Genomic DNA, 20,687 nt, shown 5'->3' with positions numbered 1-20,687 from the left:
CCCATCTGACCTAAATCTTACTATCCAAGGGCTGACGGCACATCAGAATGAGCGCATCTGCAACACTCAGAGAGTCTTGCAGATTCTGGATCGCTTCAGTTTGAGAGATGTTCCCTGATTTCAAAACTTTAGCTGCTGCTTGTAGTTCCAGTCTCCAGCGAGGCTGCTGTGTGTGGATTCAGCTTCCAGATCAATATCAAAACCCAGAGGCCTTTTATAACACATCTAGGTAATCTATGTCTATGTATCTGTTTGATGTGTGATTACATCAGTGGAGCCCAGAGTCGGTCCTGGAGGGCCGGCATCCTGCATGTTTTAGTTCTCTCCCTGGTTTAACGCACCCGGATCAAATAATGGCTCATTAGAGGCATAAGAAGAACACTGACCTGCTGAAAAGGTTCTAACTACCACCAGGGAGAGAACTAAAACATGCTAGATGCCTGAATGTAGATTTTGACGTATTTTTCAAAATGCTGTCACAAACTATGAATTGGATGCTCTCATCCACTGGTGGGTTTTTGCCTTACCAGAGGCATGAACCTCAGAAATACTCCTGCATTTTACTATGTGTTTTTTTCACAGCTTTCCATAATGTCAACATCTGATGAAGTTACACTTTTCGGGGCCTGATTGATTTGTTTCAAACCAGTGGATGTAAATACGCCTAATTCGCATTTTATTTTTCTGAGATTTTAAAACATTTGCATCACAACTGGATGGAAATCATAAGAAGATTGGATCAGAGTCAGAAAGATGAAAAATTTCTGACAACTTTCCAAACCTGCCTGCATTAACACGTCAATGATAAACGCACTGTGGACACATTATTATTATTTTTATTATTATCATTATCATCTGTCAAACATTAATGTTAACTCTTTATCCTGACTGAATGTAGCTCCAGTGAAAACTGGATTAAGGTTTGTTTATATTTATATAAAACATAGTGCCCAAGAAATTTATCTAGGACAACGACAGTCAGAAACACATCATGTCTGGGTTCTGGTTGGTTAGTGGTTGACCACATTCCCACTCCGTGAACTTTAATGAAGATACTCCTGTGCTTCAATGATGTGGCAGTGATGTTAATAAACCTCAGTGTTTCCCAGTGAACCACATTACCTCAATGGTTCAGACAGTTTAAACAGAGTCGGTACTGCTGGATCTGAACACCGTTGGTCAGAACATTCTGACTAATAGGTTGGAAATATTGGTGGGAATTTCTGCTGTTGACTTAGTTTGAATAGGAACTCGTTTGTGGCATCTGAAAATCAAAACTGTGACCAAAGATCACTTATGGGGTTCCTCAAGGCTTAGTGCTTGGCCCACTTTCACTCAATATCAACAGGTCTCCTCTCCTCCAGAGGAGACCTGGAGGAGAGGTCATATCCAGAGGATATGAGCTCGTTTACCAACTCAAACGAGGCGGCTCTTAAAGGTAATTAAAGATTTGGAGGCGTGGCCAATGGACTGAACGGGTTTATTCACTTCTTCTGCTGCAATTACTAAAACTACAAGCAGATTACAAATTTAAAAACCGAGAGCATCGTTCACTTCTTTTTCTGTTTGCTGATTGGCACCACCACACGGAGGGTGAGTGACAGCGCTAAGACCCGCCTCCTGGCTGATTGGTTGTTTATAATTAACACTGGGAGAAAGCAGAGATCGATATTTTCACAGATCATCTGTCTCATACCAAACTGTCATGACATGGTGATAGTTTCAAGAAATATGTAAAAAAAATCTTTAATCAAAGTTATACTGTAAAAAAAATACTGCATAAAATTTTACCATATACAGTAAAATTCTGGCAGCCACAGCTGCTGGTACTTTACCGTATTAGAGATGTTTTTTGTTTTACAGTGTACATACTGCAGCTTTAATCAAAAATTCATCACATTATTAATTAATCTGCAGTTTAAATGAAGTATCAGGTCTGATTTTTTTTAACTGTGGTTTTTACAGTAAAACAGAAACAGATTTTTTTTCTTTTTTGATGCTTTATTAAACAACTGAACAATATAAAATGTACAAATAACTTTTTTGGCAATGATGTAAAAAACTTGCTTTTTTGCAAACAATAAATAAATTAATTAATTAAATTAAATAAATAATGTGACATAAAATACTAGAAAAATGTGTAAACAGAAATCAGTGAGGAAGGTTGGACTGCACGGTCTCTAGTGGGCTCTGGTCCAGTTGAAGCAGCCGTGGTGATTGTGCAGCGCCCACTTCAGAACCTGAAGCAGATCACTCCTCAGAATCTCCCAACCGCAAGCAGAACCGTCCTGCAGGAGACACAGAAACCTTTTAGCTTAAGAGTTCCAGAAAAATAAGCCAAACTAACCAGAATCCTGTTCCAGAACCATCAGTTTCAGTACCATCTGCCCACAGCTGGGTACTAACTAGTTACATTTACTAAATTACATTTACTTGAGTAACCTTTTGGAAAAATTCCCTTTTAGGAGTATTTTTACTACTCTGTACCTTTTATTTTTACTTTAGTAAGTTTATTTTGAAGTGTCTCTACTCTTACTTGAGTAAAATTGAAAATCAAACATGTTTTAACCAAAATTCACCAGACAGACACACACCTGCTGTTTTTAAGGTTTCATTAGTTTTTTTTTTGTTTTTGTTTTTTTATTCAAAGAAACTGATTTGGAAACATTTTCTTTTGTTTGATTTTATAATTGTTTTGTTATATGAATTATTTTAATTTTCATCCTTAAAATAGAAAAAATTCCAAATTTTGTTCAGTCCGATTATGTAACTTAAATATTAATGGTTGAGAATTTGATCAGGACTTGTGTAGACTTTTTACCAAATGCTATTTAAATTTAGAATAATTTCTTGGAAGGCTCCTTTTTACTTTTACTTGAGTAAAAATATGTTGAAGTATTGCTACTCTCACTTGAGTATAATTTTTGGGTCCTCTGTATCTGCCCCATTGCCAATTGGGTTAATGCTAATTGGTATTAGCATTAACCCAAACTGGTGAAACTGAGTTTTATCAGTTTCAGAACCAGCTACTTTAGTTCCATCTTTTCTGAATCCTACCTCAGTTAAAGTTTGGCTCTAAATAACCGCCTGACCCGTTATGAACTCTAGAAACTAGACGTTTGCTTACCTGCTGCTCAACAACAGCTGTGACGTTTCGGAAAAATGGCGACAAAACCGCCGAAGCCTCCGTGGTGTTCAGCTGCAGATAGAAAACCCAATTACTTATGAGTGAAACTGAATCCCAGATCTGGTTTGCTTGGGTCCAGTCTGCACTGGTTCTGATACTTACACACTGATATTCCTCCACCAGACGGTCCTGCAGGTTCTGGTAGTATTCCAGTTTCTGCTGGGACCATGTGAGTCCGCCCTCCCCTTCAGGCACATCATACTCCGTGAAAATAAGATTCGCCTCTCGCAGACACTCGTACACCACCAGCGATGTCCAGCGGCACTGCAGAGAACCAATCACGGTTAACAATCACACTACCCAGCTCTGTGATTGGCTGGACGGCTTCGTGAGGTCATAGCTTTACCTTGCTGTGTTTGGTTGAGGCGTCAGAAAGTACAGAGTCTGGCAAGTGGATGTCACTGCTCAGCTGGTAACACTGTGTCGGTAGCCGCAGCCCCTAGAGAATAGAAAGCAGGATTTATTATTATTATTATTATTATTATTATTAATAATAATAATAATAATAATAATAATAATAATAATAATAATAATAATAATAATAATAATAATAATAATAATAAAATGTTTTTATCAACAGAAAAGTTCTAATTTCCTGGTTCAGTGGGGAAAAGTTTTAACACTTTCTTCCCTGCAAAAACACAAAACCGTACCAAGTTATTTTTGCACACTTGGAATAAAACAGAGCTAACTTACAATTAACTTTTCAGCAAAATATTTGAGTTAATAATTCCTTAATATTGATAGAAAAGTAATAGTTCCACTTGCAGATCATCTCATTTATAACATGGGATAGAAGCTTTGTTACGAGAGAAATGATCTGCCAGTGGAACTAGTACTTTTAAAATCAATTTTAAGGAATTATTTTCTCCTGTATCAGGTTGAAAAGTTACTTCTAGTAATATTTGCGCTAGAAACTAGATAAAAAAAATGTATCAGAGCATCTGCAGAATTTAAAGTGACATGCCCGTTTTTTAACCCATGGATATGAGAGAAGATGTATAATCTGTCCTCTAATTTAAAATGAAGTTCTGCTGATCTGAACCCAGAACCAGAACCCTGTGTTGGCGCTTATGAACCTACCATGTCATCAAGCAGGTCATGGGTTTGCCTGACCATCTTCCCTGGCAGCTTACAGGTTGGCATGGAGACCAGCATCATCTGGAGGCAGCACAGCTGCAGGAGGAAGAGGAGCACTGAGGTGGGCGACATGGTTCTGGTTCTGGTCTTGGTATGCTCTGAGGAGTGTTCTGTGTGAGCCTCAGGTGAGTTCAGGTAACCTGGAAGAGAGAAAAGTAGCTAATTGTTGGGATGTCAGGACCAATCAGACCCGAGTGAGTCAGAATGGCAGCAGCAGAAACTTGGACCGAGACCAGATGAGTCAGGTCGCCTCAGGGTCCAGACGAAGTTTATCGTTGACAAGGAAGACTTTATTTACAGCTTGTTTTTTTGTTTTTTTTTTATGCGGAAATGTTTTTTATTTCACTCTATATTTAACCTGGAATAACTGGAAATACTTCAGTTTGATTAGTGTAACCTGTACTACAAGCCAGAGGATCTTTTAAGACAAATAGATTTTGCATTAATAGACAGTTCATCAAAAGCAATGCTATAATACAAAATTAATATAGAAAAAAAAACAAAAACAAAAAAATAAATGACTACATAAAAGGTTGTGTCAGAATTTTTGAGAATTATTTTTTTGTAATTTTTCACCAAAGGTGATTTTGACAAAAAAATAAAAATAAAAAAATCACCTTTTTTTATGCAAAATGATGAGTTAGGCAAAACAAACAAACATCGCTTTTAACCAAAAATTATTTAGGCCATTATTTTAGGAAGGTGACGATATATGTGAATATATATGTGAACGGAAAAAATGAATTTCAAGGTCCGTCCAAAGTTTTTTGAATTTGTCATAACTGAAAAAAGCAAAGGAGAATTGTTTCTGAGTTTTTCTGTTTACCAAAACAAGAGTCGCTAACATCTGCAAATTTGCGTGCATCAACACGAGGGTCGCGGCTTCGCCAGGAAGTGACATCACAGAGCCTGACCTATGTGACCTGCGAAGGGCATGACGCCGACGCCGCTCTGCTGCCGTAGGGCGTAAAAATGCGACTCTTGCCATGATCGCATTTCCACGGCAATGGCAGGCAGAAAGCGCCGGCGACGAGTTGGAAACATTCGTCATGACCGCGCGGCGGGTTTCAGAGCCGCCGCCATCAGCTGGCGAGGCCCGAGTGGAAACTAATAAAGAAGGCCTGAAAGCGAGAAGGTGCGAGTGAGTCACTGAGATCATCACTGATTCCCAAACTGATCGGGTCGCGCTGAAATGAAACCTAAATCAGAGGCTCCTGCTGCTGAGCCTCGACTGGTGGAGGAACGCTCTTCCTCCGCAGAGTGGAAACCGATCCACTCACGCTCCGGTCACCAGTTCATCATCCGCTTTCCACTCCGTAAACTGGGAGGTAAACTGGGAGTTCATCAGTATTTTTCTGAGCTTGTTTGTTCTCTGAGATTGGTTACATCATAGTGAAACTTCACTGCAGCCTGCTGAGCTGTTTGTACTGATTAGCGTTTCAAGATCAGCTGAATCTGACTGCATGAAATTAGAAATTCACCTAACGGGACCTGGACCTTCTGTAAAGGGTCTGCAGATGATTTCTGTTTGAAGTGGGCCCAAACCAGCAAACAGACCTGTAATAAAATGAACCAAAAGTTCGAAACAGCTCCACATTTTCTAAAATTAAGTTTTATTAAAACTAAAGTTTTGGTTCTTTTACTGTAATGTTAAAAACTGCAGATTTGTAAAAGACGGGATCCAATCTGAGCGATGAAGTTGCCAAGATTTTAGAAAAGCGTGGAGAAAATTTCGAAAGGAAATCGAGCTTATAAGGACTCTATGAGCAAATAGCCAGTGATTTTCAAACATCACTTATAAATATGACAAAAAATTACAAGAAAAACTATATTTACTTTTAGCTCTGTTTTGAATTAATAAATAAATTATACAAAATAACATTTTATTAAATTCTTTGTATATCAAGTAGCTCAATGATGCAGAATTAAAGAATTTCTGTCACCATTTGGGATAAAATGTTAAATAATAAATGAAGAAGAAGTTGAGGTTAACATGATTGGAATCGGAGTCATTTATTGCACTAATTTATTGTTCTTTCCTCATTTTTAAAGTTAAGTTTCTTAAAATCTCATCTTCAAAACAAACATTTGTTTCTGCTTTTTGAAATTAATTATTTTATCTTAGCCAATGAAAACCCTAAAATAAAACTGTATGTGATGTTTATTTGCATGAAAAGTTCATTTTAAAATGCATGAAAAGAACTTACTGGTTCTGGAGAATGGACGGGCTCTGAAGGTTCTGGTCCTAAAAGATCTGGTTCCGTCTCTGGCAGCTTGCTGTTGTGGTTCTGATGATTGTCGCTGTCATCTTGTGGCTTAAATAAAGCTCCAGGGTGGAGTGGCAGAAAAAGAAACTAGCAGTAAAATTCGTCGAAATCTGGAAATTTCCCTTTCATGTCCCCTCTCTCCCTCTGAACCACAGACACCCGCCCCCCACTCAAACCACAGGCAGGTAGAGAGGCTTCCCCAGTGCTGCTGACTTAGCAAAACGCAATGCGTATCAGAAACAAAATACACCTAATAACGTCGAATCAGATGTTCCTGTGACGAACCATGAACTTAGTTAAACAGAAAAGGCACAGTTATACTAAAATAAAACCATATTCATTAAACCTATTCTTACTTTCAATCTATGCAAGATTCAAACTCATTTCACATACACTTTCTGACAAGAAATTTTCTTTTTTAAATAAATGTTTAATAATAAACTGTTATTTTTCAGAGGATAAATAATGTAAATACCACAAACTAAAAACACCACAAGTTAATGTTGTTTTCTTCTGTGAAATTATCTTTTTCAGATGTATTTATTAGCTAAAATAAGTTAATTTCCATCTGCAATCCCTTTAGCAGTTGTTAAAACTAACCTAAAAATGAACTAAATTAGAATAATTTACAATTAAGCAATACAATTACAAGAAATAAAACATTTCATAAACAGAAAAAGCATCCTATCATCTCAAAATATGCAGGAGGAAAACAGTTTTTTCTCTCCATTTTAAAAGTGATTTATTGTGTAAAATCAACTTTTTATTTTTCATATCATGTTATAAAGTTATTTCCTCATCAAAAACATTCCTCACACCATACTTTCTTACATTACGATTGTTTTTGAGGCAGAGATCCAACATTTCAGCAGCTGGATTCTGCTGAATAAGTCACAGTATCATCTGCGTAGAAACTCATATTTGAAAAATTAAATCAGTTTTCACTAGATCTCAGAGTTGTGTAGAACCTGTTTTAAATCTCACAGCCTCAAGTCAATAAAACTGTGATATTTACAGCTAATATTAGCAACATTAATGAATTTTATCAATCCAAACACCACAGGACACATTTATTAAAGGGTTTCGAATGTGAGACGTTTTTGTATGAGAATCAAACCGTCAAAAGTTCATTTCTGTTGGCATCTACAATGGACTGTCGTTAAAATTTATGTTAATTTTCCTTTCTGGAATTTCAACTTCATGGACGCTACAACTAATTTTTGAACTTTCAGTTTGGAAACCATGAGTCAGCATAAAACGCACAGTTTCCACTAATCTCCAAGTCATATTTGAAGATATTAAACATCAATAAGAAACACATTATAAAGAATAAATAGGGCTGGTGTTGAGTTTTAAAACAGAAAGGAACACAGAAACTTTTTTTTCTGAACTATTTGTTTTAAATAACTTATTGCTGAATCAGAGTCATTAAATCAATCTGCACGTCCTCCTCTAACAAACACTAATAAGATAAAATATGAAATAAAAAATGAAAATCAAGACTAAAATCTCATCTGTTTAGAGTTGCTTTTGAACAATAAATTAAACATATTTGATGTGTATGATGTTGGTGATGTCATTCATCAAAATTTTATGTTTGTTCAATTATTGACTGTATGAGGTTTTCCTTATAACTTTGTGATTTTGTATTTCTATTATGTAAAGCACCTTGAACAGTGTTCTATATCAATAAAAAATATTGATTTAAAACAGGGGAATATTAAGGATAATCAAATAAAATAATTCATTTAAATTAAATATTTAAGAAAGTCGGAAAAAACTGGAAGTTTAGAAATGATTGAACGTTTATTCAAGAAACTATCAGAACTTGATTAACGAGTTGTAAAAAAAAAAAAAGCATTTTTTTTTAGGTTTGAAGTTTGATTCTGTGTCCTACAAAGTAAAAAAGTGGTTTCTGCAGTCATTTATTGCTGATGTGATTTTTTTAAACTCTTGACATTTAGACATGTCATCCCGAAACATCAGGATGGGGGTATTAAATGAGCAATATGATTTTTTTTAAAACCTTTTCAGGGTTTCCCACTACATGCTGCAGTCGTGCTGCTTGTTTCTGTCTTGCTGACGTGTTTGGTGAGTTTGCATCAGTGAAACGCAGAAACAGGCTGGAAACGTTGAACTAAATCATCTCTGCGTAAATGTTTCCTTCAGGCTCTGCGGACACGGCTGTCCACAGATAGTTAGGCCACAAACATGCAGGTTTTCACTCTGCATGTCTGTGAATCAGAGTAAAACTGCGGTTCAACCCTCAGACGCTTCAGTTTAGGTTTACAGAGAAGACGAGTCAACAAACAACAGGAAGTGGAGTCCCAACGCACATTTAGACAGAACAGAGAGACGGCAGGAAGCTGCAGTTGTAGAGAAATGTGACGAGGAAAGTCCTCCTCATGGCTAGTTTCCACTTCAGCTGCAACAGGAAGAGGTGAAGTTTGGATCAGCTGATGCAGAAAGTTTCTGGATAAATCTGAGTTTAGCAGCCGTCAGCATCATGATTCTGCAGCTTGTCGTTTCCTAGAGAGAACAATCTGAACAGCCTACAGCTCATGTTTTAATGATTTACTCCAAACTCTGCCACCTACTGGGCAATCAGAGTAAGTCAACATCATCAGTACAGGAAAGTTTTTGTCCCCTTTTCAATAAAGAATATATTGTTTCCAGTTCAAATTACAGTAAATAAATAGATAGTCGTATATATCAGAATGCATGATCTGACTCATGGTGAGTTAATGGCCAGTAGCTCCATTTTACAGATAGGTGGAGGGGATGCTGAGGATTATTAACCTATGAGAACTCAAGGACAAAAGAAATGTTAAAGTTAAAAATGAACCAAGTATTTTGTCAAAGAAGTTACATCAGGAGTTCCTAAAAAACTTGAAACCTGAATGGTTAGAATACCAATTTGTACCAATAAATGGATGGTTGAATAATCTAAATATTAAAAATAATAAATATCTTTATTGTTGAGCTGATTCATCTGTTTATTCAATAATTTTTAAGCAAAAAGGGGTTTTGAATGGCCTAAAATGCCATTATTTGCTTTTAATTAATTACAGACCCAGCAATTCACTTGATTATCTATCTATCTATCTATCTATCTATCTATCTATCTATCTATCTATCTATCTATCTATCTATCTATCTATCTATCTATCTATCTATCTATCTATCTATCTATCTATCTATCTATCTAAACAAACAACTGTGTGCATGCCAATACATTAGTAATGCTTTTATTATGAAGTACTTATTTTGTCTATATATAATTTCTGGTTTAAAACGCGATTATTTGCTTTTAATAATAATAATAATAATAATAATAATAATAATAATAATAATAATAATTTATATATATACAGAGAGAGAGCGATCCAGTGAAAAGTAATGATTGTGTACGTGCCATGAAGTTACTTAGGCAGTACTGCTGCGTCACAGTCTGATCTGTAGCCTGATTGGTTATTTCTGACAAGACCCCGCCTGCCGGATTCAACTCAGAAACCCGCCATTTTGAACCAAACCGGGAGGAAAATATTTGGGCAGAAGTTTGACTTTCTTTTATTTTTCTTCAATTTGAATGTGTGAGCAGTTAAGCTTAATGCCGAACTGTTTGGTAGTTATTCTCAAACAGAACCCTGCTTCCAATGGCGTTTTGAAGAATCCAGATTTCAGTTGAAACGGAAACGAATTAAAAACGGTTGGGGTTTAAACGGAGTTTGGTGGGTTTTTTTCTTTTTTTTTTCCTGGGATGGAGGTGGACATCCTGGAGTTTAAGGTTCCCATGGACAACAACAAAACCGTGTTCGTTTGGGACATCCCTCCGGTTCTAACCCAGGATCAGATTTATGTAAGTCCGAACTAAGAACTAAGATCTTTCTTCCTATGGACAATATAAAAATGTTTTCTAAGCTCTAGTTTCCCTTTTATTTTCTTTGCATTAATATTTTCTTCATAAATTTGTAATCAGGATTATATATTTTTAGTTTATACATTTTTTCTTACTTTTAAATGGCTTCCACATATTTTATTTGTTCAATGTTGTAATGATTCTGTTTATTTTATTCAAATATTTTCCATCTTCTCAGTGTTTCTGTCACAGACATCTAGATGATGTTTTCTGGAAGCAGCTTCCTGTAGGCGGAGCTTTGTGTTAGAGCAGCTAATCAGATCCAGTCCTCTTGACGCGACATATTAGCACTGATCTGCTGTTTGTCGTTTCAGGAGCAGCTCTATCACGTCTTCTCCTCATTTGGACCGCTCTACCTGTTGAAGGTATGTCCCAACGCTCCGCTCCACCCACCTGGTTTCTACGCCATCATCAAGTTCTACTGTGCTGCTCACGCCGCCAACGCCCAGAGACTCACACATGGACGCCCTCTGCTTCACAACTCCGCCCTCAAGGTGACCCCTTCCTCCTCTGGATGATGCGTTTACGTGTTTGTTACTTCTGATTGTCTCACCTGTGTTTGCTCCTACAGGTGAAGCTGAGTTCCAAGCAGACTCCCCACTTCCTGTCTGGCAAGAATGCTCCTCTGAGCCACGCCCGCTGCCTGGAACTGGCCAATCACTACCTGGGCTTCAATGGCTGGACCTCTGACATCATCACAGTGAGAAACGCAAACCTCACCTGATAGTCCAGGTGAGTAAGAGCAAGCAGGTCACTTCCTGTCTGTGTGTCCTCAACAGCTGAAGGAGCTCACCAGTGAAGAAGAAGGTGAGGATGAAGAAGAGGATGTGGGTGGAGCCAGACAGAAGATAAGGTTTGGCTGTATAATGAAGCTTAGCTTCCCGCGTTACGGCGTGACGACCAGAGGAGCCGCAGTGGTGGAGGAGACCTTCACCTGTACAGGTGAGAAAACGGCATGTTGAATTACCTGCCTCAACCCAGAGGAGCTGAGAAAGAGGAAGTTACACCATATCCCCTACTCCAACATCTTTCCAACCATACAGCTAGACAGAGATGTAAGAGAGGTGGAAAAACCAAAGGAGGTGGATTAGCATTCCTTAATGGCATGTCATCACAAAAGTAATTATTTCTCAAAGGGTCGGACTTTTTATGAAATTTGTGCAAATTAATATGTATTTAAGTGTAATTCTATAAAACAAATTTGATGTTAATTGACAGTTGTGGAGTGAAATCTGTGTCTTGATGTTTGTTTATAATCTAAGAATTTTTTTTTCAAATAGAATATTAAAATAAATATGGAATGTGGTAAATGGTAATCTAAATGATGGCCCGGGGCCCCAACCAGGCTGGCACCGCCCCTGGCTCTGATGTCCGAGCAGAACTTTCAGTCAGTGGCTGCTGTCCCTGTCGTCTCTGTGTCCAGGTCCAGACGTCCTCCTGCAGAGGCGCTGCAAGCTGCAGCGGTCGGTCAGAGAGAAGGCCCTGGTCCAGGCCTTCTCCTCCGTGCTGCTCATACTTCTAGGTAGACTAAACTCATGTTACAGTAAAACTACTGTAAGCTGTGTGAGCTGATCCCAGATCTGCTGCTGCAGGGAATGGTAAAGTGATGGTGGAGCTGAAACAGACCTCAGATCAGTTTGAAGCTGATGAAACTGAAGATGTCCTGGAGGTAAGCTCACCTGTCCTCCCCTGCACTGCAAAACCACCAAATCTTACCAAGTAGATATCTTAGTACATTTTAAATGGGACAAAATTAAATAAGTAACTTTTTATCAAGACATAGGAGCTTGTTTTAAGTCAATATTTGCTTAATGTTGATGAAAAAGAGAAAAATGTGTAATTATATTTGAAATATTCAGCCAATAGAAATACTTTTCCTTGTGCTTTTATATCAATTTTAATAATTTGTTGACTTAAAACAAGTTTATATATCTTGCCAACAAGTTTCTTGTATGTTAGTTTCGTTTTATTTCAAATGTACCAAGATATTTGCACTAGAAACTAGACAGAAATATTTTGATAAAATTTTGTGGGTTATTTTTTCAGTGTGATTCCAGGTGTGTGTTTTTCTTCTACATACTACATACTGACTGTGTGTGTTTCAGGTGAATGAGTTTTCTCTGTCTGATGAAGAGGAGGCTGATGATGAAGACTGGGATCTGACCGTGTCTTAGACTCTCTCAGGGTTACAGTTTGGACTGATCTGAGGTCAGCACCAGGCTAACAGGCCTCCTGCCTTCCTGATTGGCTGATTCTGCTGAGGTGTGTCAGACAGAAAACAGACTCTGAGATGCTGAAGGTTTTTATTTCTGAACAAAGCTGTGGTTCTGCACAGGAAGGTTCTGGTGTGAGCCGTTTATCTCCCAGGATCTCTCACCATGTCTGCCACTCTCTGCCTCCCAGCTGGAGTGGAGCGCAGGTCTCCTCCCACCACTACGTAGCCCTGCAGGCAGGAAGCAACAGGCAGGAAGTGGTTAGAATGGTGATAGATGGATGGAATCTGCTTAACCATTAATAACGGGCAGGAACTCGTGAAAAGCTGAGTAAAGTTGGACATTTACAGAAACATTTATAGTTTCAGATCAGTGTGAAACATGTGGTCAGTTTTGGTGTTTCAATCATTAACTGGTGTTACAATAAATCCAGATCAGAAGACCAGATGTTGGTCATTTTAGGGAAGCTGAAAATAATTTTTTGTTTTGTTTTTAAAATAAAGGTTTCAGAAATAAACTTGTTTTATTGAATCAGTAATCAGTTCATCATGATATAATCCAGGTTTGACCAACTCATTTAAAGGAGTTTTTTATGTGAAAGATGGTCTGTTGAGTTTAAGATACTCTGTTTATGTGAGAACAGTGCACTGTAAAAACTAACCCAAAATATTTCTGGGTTAGTTTCTAATGCAAATATCTTACAACACTTGGAATAACACTAAAGCCAGCAGTGAGACAGTTTTAGGTAAAATATTATCGAATAAAACAAATTTATGGGAAAATTTCATAATTCACACAGAAACATAAAAACAGAATCTTAAATAACCAATTTAGACAATTTATCAGCACAAACATGACTTGGGGGTAAGCTACACTGCAAAAACACAAAATCTTACCAAGTAGTTTGGTCTAGTTTCTAGTTCAAATGTTTTGGCATACTTGGAAAAATACTAAGCTAACTTACAATTCATTTTTCACCAGCTTGTTTTAAGTAATAATTCATAAATATTGATGAAAAAGTTTGTTCCACTGGAAGATTATTTCACTTACAAGACACTTTTTCCTTGTTGTAAGTAAAATAATCTACCAGTGGAACTAGTGGTATCAAAACATGTTTGATTATAAACTAGCTGTTTAAAAATTTATTTTGACTCAGAAATATACAGAAAAATATTAAATAAATCTGAATTGTCTGTTTCTGATGTAGCTAATCCACATATTGCAGATTGATATCAAATAAAAACAGTGTTCCAGAAAGACTCACATCTTCATATCGGACGTTTCCCTGGATGAAGTTAATTTCTGGAGGAATAGGAATCTCAACTCCTTCACCAAACCAACCTGCAGACACACAGTTCATGTTCATGTCACCTTCTGTCATTAACAGACTGGTTCCAACTATTTTGACCACATTTTAGATCCTTTTTGATGAATTTGGCTGTTGGTGATCCGTTCTGACTGATCTGCACTGCAAAAACACAAAATCTTACCAAGTATGTTTGGTTTAGTTTCTTTTAGAAATACCTCAGTACACTTGATAGAAGACAGAACTAACTTACGCAGTTTTTCAAAAAGATAAAGGAGCTTGTTCTAAGTTAACTAATTAATATGGAAGAAAAAGGATGAGTTCCATTGGCAGATTATTTCACTTACAACATGGGAAAAAATGTCTTGTAAATGAAATAATCCTCCAATGGAATTAGAATTTTTTTCTTAAAATATTAAGAAATTATTTATTTAAAACAAGCTCCATCTTGCTGAAAAGCTGCTTGTAAGTTGGTTTTGTCTTTTTCAAGTGTACTAATATATCTGCACTAAGCAGTAGTGCAAATACTACAGTGTTTTTGGATTGTGCGTCATCAGTCTGACTGAGAAGTTGAGCTAAGAAGTTCAACAAATCACTAAAAGTTTTGTCTTGGTTTTTTGAAGGTCTTTGAGTTTCTTTTGGTCTCAATAACAGCATCCACTTTGTGATGGACCGAGTTAAAACCAGAAGAAGTCACAGGATATTAATTAGAAAAATAGGTTTTTATTTTAACCCAAAGATTATAAATGACAAAGGATAAACTGAGCTCATAAAAGAGGTCAAAGAAACAAAACTGAACTCAGGCAAAAAATGTAAACAAACTGGCTGCACAAACAAACATAACTCACCTAACAAAGAAATGACACACAGGGGTTTATATACTGGCTGATCAGACCAATTAAGACACAATAGGGATAACTAAACAGAATACAATTACAAATAACACAAAACAACTAACAGTACAGCTAAGTTTAGCTAAACTAAAACCCAAAAAATGAAAATCAAAAATATTAAAGTTTAAATACTAATATTTACTTAAATACAAAACTTATCTAAATAAAGAAACTACAAATTTCCCCTGCCAGCAGGAACTAGTGGTGCAGTCCAATCAGCATTTAAGCCTGCTGAGCCCTGGCATCCATCTTTTGTCTGGCCACTCCAAGGCAGGTAAGTACCGGCAAAAACAAAGTTAGTTGCAAACAAATTAAACTTTAAAGTTGATATAAATACACATGTTAACTAAATGTGCGCGCTAACATAAAGAACAAATGTATCCAAATAAGTGTTTTACTTAAACTAAAGTGTTGTTTTTGAATGAAAAAAAAAAAAAAAATTAAGAAAACTAAATTGTGCATAAGAGTTACCGACTTCTGCCTTCAGAGTGTGGCCATGGATTTGGCCATCACACACTTACTGAACAACATTACTTCAGGTAGCACCATATGTTTTATGCAACATGCTGACGACTTCCCTCTATTTGGTCAAAGTATCCAGCTAACGGCTCTTTGGGAAGGGTTGGAGCTAAAATCCTGTTTTCTGTCTAAGTGTTTTCTTTGGGATTTCCCAGAGAGTTTCTGTGGCAACCTTTTAGTGACAAACAACCTAAAAGTCTAAGTCAGTGCTGGTAGAGAACAAGTCGTGTTACTCTCTCAACTTCACAACTTTACTACGACTGTGGTGGAATCAGTCATAGGTCAATGTTAAGTGACTTAAAATCCATGGACCAAACTGAAAATGAATGGAAATCAATGAAATTGCAAAGCAATACCCTGGCAGACCTTTAGAAAGTCTGGAGAGATGTTGACCCTGGCAAGTTTAAAGGGTTCCAGGAAAGACCGGCCCTATCTGGTGTGTGACATAGCCACTTCCTGGATGATTGAACTCAGTCTTTCTAAGTTTGAGGACTGTTTTTGCATCGACCCCCTGAGGCTCTCTGCCGTCAGTCAATTATTTTCCTCTCCATCATCTCACCTGACAGGAACTTTGTGGCTTCGTTGTTCATCAGCTTGTTCAGAGGAGCTACCTGCTCAGCAGCAACACAAACACCCACAAAAAAATCATTACTCGGCAAAGACTGTTGAAGGGTCTGGGTATGGCAGCTGACAGATGAAGAAATGTTCTTACCAGAACTTTTCTAACTTTATTGCTGGTTTCAATTCGACAACTGAAAAATAAAAAATAAAAACAATTTTAAAGGAATTAAAGACTCCATATCTGAAAGTTCGGAGGAGTTTTCATGTTTCCATACTTGATGTCTTTCGAAGGCAAAGTGAGACGATTCCTCTCAATGGTAACCATCATGCTAACGGAGCAAACCTGCAGCAGAGATGGAGGTGAATGAGAAGAAAATGCCATTGGTCCACCTGAATCTCCTCTGTGGGTCTGTTTGCGTTACCGCGGACACGGAGAAGACGTCGGGCCTTCTAGTTTCAGGGGCAATGACCTTAACTCTGATTCTCATGTTGAAAATGAAACCGTCACACTGGGTGATGCTGATGGTTGGCGCTTCGGTGAGCCCCACCTGACCTTCAAGAGGTTGGTCCAGGTTCCACGGTTGCTGTGGAAATACCGTGTCATTATTCAGTTTTGACTTCAGAAGCTCAACAATGATCCCCCTGTTTCAGAACATCAGTGTTTTCATATAACTCTTATTCCACTTACTGTGAAGAACTGCTTGACTCTTAAAGCGAACTTCATGGCCCTCGAGTTTATCTGCCGTAAAAGAAAGAGGATTCTGAAGCCTCAATAAGAAAGCTACATCATCAATGAGTGTTGTTAAAGAGTTTTCTTTACTGAGGACTGGACATGTCAGCATAACAAAGTCTTTACCTACCCTATCAAAGTTTTTTGATAGGGATCCTGCTTCGTAGAGGCATCTGGCAGCAGAGTTGAAGAAAAATTCAGAGATCCCCACATAAGCCATCAGGGTGTTCTCCGTGAAAACTGGCTCCACGACTGTTGCCATCACAGGAGGGGGCTGTGGCTGCCTGTACGCCAGGCCCTGGTGGATAAACACACTGGATCATGAAACTAGCAGGAAAAAGCATGTCAGCTTGCATCAGCTCTGACAAGTTATCCACAGTCTGTGGACACGAGACCACCCATGATACCTACAGTCCAGTACCACCCCACTATCTGGAACCCCAAGAGCTGTGGTACCATTCGGACCGACCAGCAGAGGCTGATTTGAAGTCAGACGTTGATTGGTTCATTGACTGTGAGGGCAGGTACATCATATGTTGTCATTTTGACCTGTGGCCTGAAGTCTTGCAGTTTTTTCCTGGTTCATTTGGACTTGACTTGCACACCTGCATGTGCATGATCTCAGGGTTTTGATGTTTTTCTGGAGGATGAATTCACACTGGAGACTGGGATTACAAGCATCACTACAGGCAAAGTTTTGAAATCAGGGAACAGTGATTAGAACTCGGCAAGACTCTCTGAACGAGGGGTTCAGCAAGGCCCTGAGTGGCGCATGGTTGATTTAAAGGTAAAACTGGGAGTGCGGAAGGAGCTGGACGAGACACAGAAAACTCTTCTGCAGGGTCTCTGTGGAGATGGCCTCAGTCGACTTCATCAGGAATTTGACATGACGATCCCTGCTCACTTCCAAGGCGGAAAAAATGCCACAGATGATGCCCACCAGGAAACTGTCTTATGTTAGTGGCAGCCGCCATCTGTCTGCTAACCTTCTCTCACTGCTCTTTGTCAGAGATGTTCATGTGTCACAAGTTCTGACCAGAAGATGCAGCAGTTCATCCTTACCCTTTTTTGAGTTTCTTGATCCAGTGCAATGGATTCTCCTTTCTAGCCCTCATCTGACTCTGACCACCCTTCTGATTTTTACACATTAACTCTCTTAGCGACTAGACAACAGACCCTTTATTAGCACAAAGATAAGGTACCTCATCTCTGCCTCTTCTTGCATGACCCGTTTCCTTCTAGAGGAGTGAACTACAGCACAGCATGCAGGTTATTTGGATGCAAAGATGATCACCTATATTTGGATCGCTACAAAGGATCCTACCCAGTACCAGAAGAAGTTAGTAGCTTTCTGTTTGAGTCTCTACAAATTAACCAGCTGAGAAAGAAATAAAATCTTTTTTAGGGACAGAATAAAGGGAAACATGTTTTTTATGTTACAGTACACCAGGTAATCTGTATTCATATTGTCCATTCCTTAATTATACACGCCTGACTGAATCTTAAATATGAGACAAAATGTACAAGTTTTTGCATTTCAAGCAGGTTGTAAGTTTAAAATCGTAACTCAAATCTAAAAAGCAACAAAGTAAATCTTTCCTCACTTTGAAAGTCATGTCCAGGCTTGTAGCTGTCACTTGGATGTCTCTGGTTAGGGTATAGTCAAAGTTGATGCCCAAGTCTAGCGGGAGCGGTGCAGCCATTGGAATACTGTTCAGCTTCTGGTTCACAAAATCCAGAGGATAGTTTTTGAGAAAGGGGCATAACTGTAAGCAGAGAGAGCAGAGAGAGTCCTGTTAGCCTTCATACTGCTGGATAAACACTGGCTGCTTCAAAGATAATTAAAGTTTGTGATATCTGGCCACTAAGCAGTCATTTATCAACATTCAGGTTCAGACAGAAGAGGACGAAGAAAAAACCTTATTGGAGACTATATAGGCCCCAATTCCTTGTTCAGTTATCTTCTGAAGATTCCTGGAAACAAAATAGAGTTTTCAGAACCTTCACAGACCCAGAATCTACTTCAAATAGTCCGGATCTCAGTTACCCAAATTGAGCTGCTCCAACAAATCTAATTTGGTCGGCTGAAGCCTGGCAGGCCCTCATGTCAGCTACCAGCCCTCCATTTTCATTTCTGGCCAGACCAACCTCCATGTTGACGGCTGCACCTGTAAAGATGAATTCTCGGGACGTCCCTGGTTCACTGTAGAACCAGAAATGGATCACTTAAGTCATGATGATCAGAAATACAATCAAAACTTTCTAAAATCAAATAGGGTTTGCTTTTGCTTTCGTTGCTTAAAGCGAAGAACTTCTAGACACGGATGAACTTTGACACTGAGGTTTTAGAGTAAACCCTGCTGAGTGAACTCTGAAGCATTAAAACTCTTCCTTTTTAAAGTCATCATTAGTTCTGCTGATTTACTGATGTTACTGAATTCTCCACCAGTTTGGACCCTCAGTCTGGTGTTCTACTAAAATTGGAGTAGATAGAATTGGGTACTTACACGAAATAAAGATTAATGCTGGCGTCAAAGTTCAAGGTAAAGCCAAAGTTTTGAATCACTAACTGGAAGCCATAGTTCTCCACGAATGAAAGATGAGCTTGATTGACGTTGACGTTGACCCCAGTGAACTTCACACTGAACAGAAGAGAAGAAAAGAAACTCCATTTCATAGTTGATTATTTAACATGCAAAATAATACTTATCTACTAAACCTATAAGTTAGCTAGGAGCCAGTTTACAAGTACAACTTTTCAAATGGCACCACTTAAGTTGGTGTAATGCAGTCAGACTTTGTGTCAGTGGGTGTCCGGTCAAGACATTACTTGTTGAATTTCAAGTTCAAATACTGGAAACCTGGAAGTACATTTCCTTCCACTTGCTCGTGAAACATGATAAGAGCTTCGTCTCTCACTGTGGAAAAACAAACAGCTTCATCACATCACAGGAACTCAACAACCAGAAATTACAGCTCCGTTCCCATGTTCCAACTCTAGGTCAACAGGAACCTTACACATGTTCAGGGCGTGGTTGGTGATCCGGACTTTAAGGGCGGTGGGATCAACGAGTCCAAAGGAGGAAAACATGAAGCTGAGGAAGAGGAACAAACAGGTAGAGGAAGTCATCCTGATGACACCTGGAATGTTAGAAGAAAATAAATTATTTTCAGAGAATCAGCATCTTCTTCTTTGCGTCTGGAAGCATTTTAGGACTCTGGTCAACATTGTTACCGGTTTGAGTCTAGTTGATGGAGAGTTCAAGAGTTCTGTTTGTTCTCAAACCAAACCATCTGGTTTCTGACCAGTCTGAAGTTTCTGACCAGTCTGAAGTCTCTGGAATCAATCAGGACCGAAGTGGACGACTGCAGCCGCTGATCTGATCCTCCACAAACCCACGGCTGGAGTTTTATACTCCTGATTCAGCATTTCGTCACAGGAGTGATTGTGAGAAGACATGATGGTTGATTCTTTACTTCCCCTGATTGGGTCAAATGTTTCTCCAACCATGAGGTTCCATCATGCTGCAAGTTTTCCCACAATTCCCACATCACTGCAAAAACACAAAATCTCACCAAGCACTTTTGGTAAATATCTTAGTACACTTGAAACTAACTTACAAGTAACTTTTCAGCAAGATATAAGCTTCTGTAAATAATTATTTGGCTTTCTTTGGTTCCATTGGCAGATTGTTTCACTAAAAATACGGGGAAATGTCTCGTTACAAGTGACATTATCTGCTAAGTTTATTCACGTGATTTTAATTTTATTTCTTATTTAATGGAAACGGAATATAAATAAAAATTTTCACATATTTGTAATGGAAATGCAGCTACAGAGCTCTTCCCACCCAGTGGACTGGAAACGGATCCATCTTGCCGCAGTTGTTGGGATTAGTCCCCGAGTCTCTCTGGAATATCTCAGACACTTGTTTGGTTTGAGGTTAAAGCA

At 38.3% G+C, this 20,687-nt stretch overlaps 3 protein-coding genes across 5 annotated transcripts; 1 reads left to right on the top strand and 2 right to left on the bottom strand.

The window, feature by feature from the left end:
* Positions 1–1,862: 1,862 nt before the first annotated feature.
* Positions 1,863–6,670, bottom strand: LOC148158133 (uncharacterized). Of its 2 annotated transcripts, XM_088007942.1 has the most exons (6): positions 6,535–6,670; positions 4,271–4,467; positions 3,534–3,626; positions 3,290–3,451; positions 3,128–3,199; positions 1,863–2,288 (listed from the first exon to the last, which is right to left on the bottom strand). In XM_088007942.1, the coding sequence occupies exons 2-6, from the start codon at positions 4,397–4,399 to the stop codon at positions 2,181–2,183; spliced, it is 564 nt and encodes a 187-aa protein (XP_087864068.1). In that variant the 5' UTR covers positions 4,400–4,467; positions 6,535–6,670; the 3' UTR covers positions 1,863–2,180. The 2 variants fall into 2 exon arrangements, with proteins under 2 accessions (XP_087864068.1, XP_087864069.1); XM_088007943.1 differs by lacking the exon at positions 6,535–6,670 and having other exon boundaries at positions 4,271–5,298.
* Positions 6,671–9,836: 3,166 nt separating this feature from the next.
* On the top strand, positions 9,837–13,243 carry rdm1 (RAD52 motif containing 1). Of its 2 annotated transcripts, XR_001420900.2 has the most exons (8): positions 9,837–10,453; positions 10,828–11,007; positions 11,085–11,213; positions 11,293–11,455; positions 11,937–12,035; positions 12,106–12,182; positions 12,619–12,775; positions 12,849–13,243. XR_001420900.2 is itself a non-coding variant. In XM_015007654.2 (7 exons), the coding sequence occupies exons 1-7, from the start codon at positions 10,355–10,357 to the stop codon at positions 12,685–12,687; spliced, it is 816 nt and encodes a 271-aa protein (XP_014863140.2). In that variant the 5' UTR covers positions 9,837–10,354; the 3' UTR covers positions 12,688–13,243. The 2 variants fall into 2 exon arrangements, 1 of the variants encoding a protein (XP_014863140.2); XM_015007654.2 differs by having other exon boundaries at positions 12,619–13,243.
* On the bottom strand, positions 12,803–20,111 carry LOC106929279 (phospholipid transfer protein-like). The gene is made up of 15 exons (XM_015006498.2): positions 19,971–20,111; positions 19,754–19,876; positions 19,566–19,653; positions 19,243–19,377; positions 18,783–18,938; positions 18,655–18,709; positions 18,340–18,501; positions 16,866–17,033; positions 16,694–16,744; positions 16,428–16,589; positions 16,281–16,348; positions 16,157–16,196; positions 16,004–16,055; positions 13,991–14,067; positions 12,803–12,956 (listed from the first exon to the last, which is right to left on the bottom strand). The coding sequence occupies exons 2-15, from the start codon at positions 19,863–19,865 to the stop codon at positions 12,870–12,872; spliced, it is 1,413 nt and encodes a 470-aa protein (XP_014861984.2). The 5' UTR covers positions 19,866–19,876; positions 19,971–20,111; the 3' UTR covers positions 12,803–12,869.
* Positions 20,112–20,687: the final 576 nt, after the last annotated feature.

The sequence above is a fragment of the Poecilia mexicana genome, unplaced genomic scaffold (genome assembly GCF_051168715.1).
Source record: "Poecilia mexicana isolate PSO_F unplaced genomic scaffold, ASM5116871v1 scaffold_8, whole genome shotgun sequence".
NCBI classification, from domain to species: Eukaryota; Metazoa; Chordata; class Actinopteri; order Cyprinodontiformes; family Poeciliidae; genus Poecilia; species Poecilia mexicana.
Note: the sequence above shows the minus strand (reverse complement) of the source record. Positions and strands in the feature narration are given on the sequence as shown.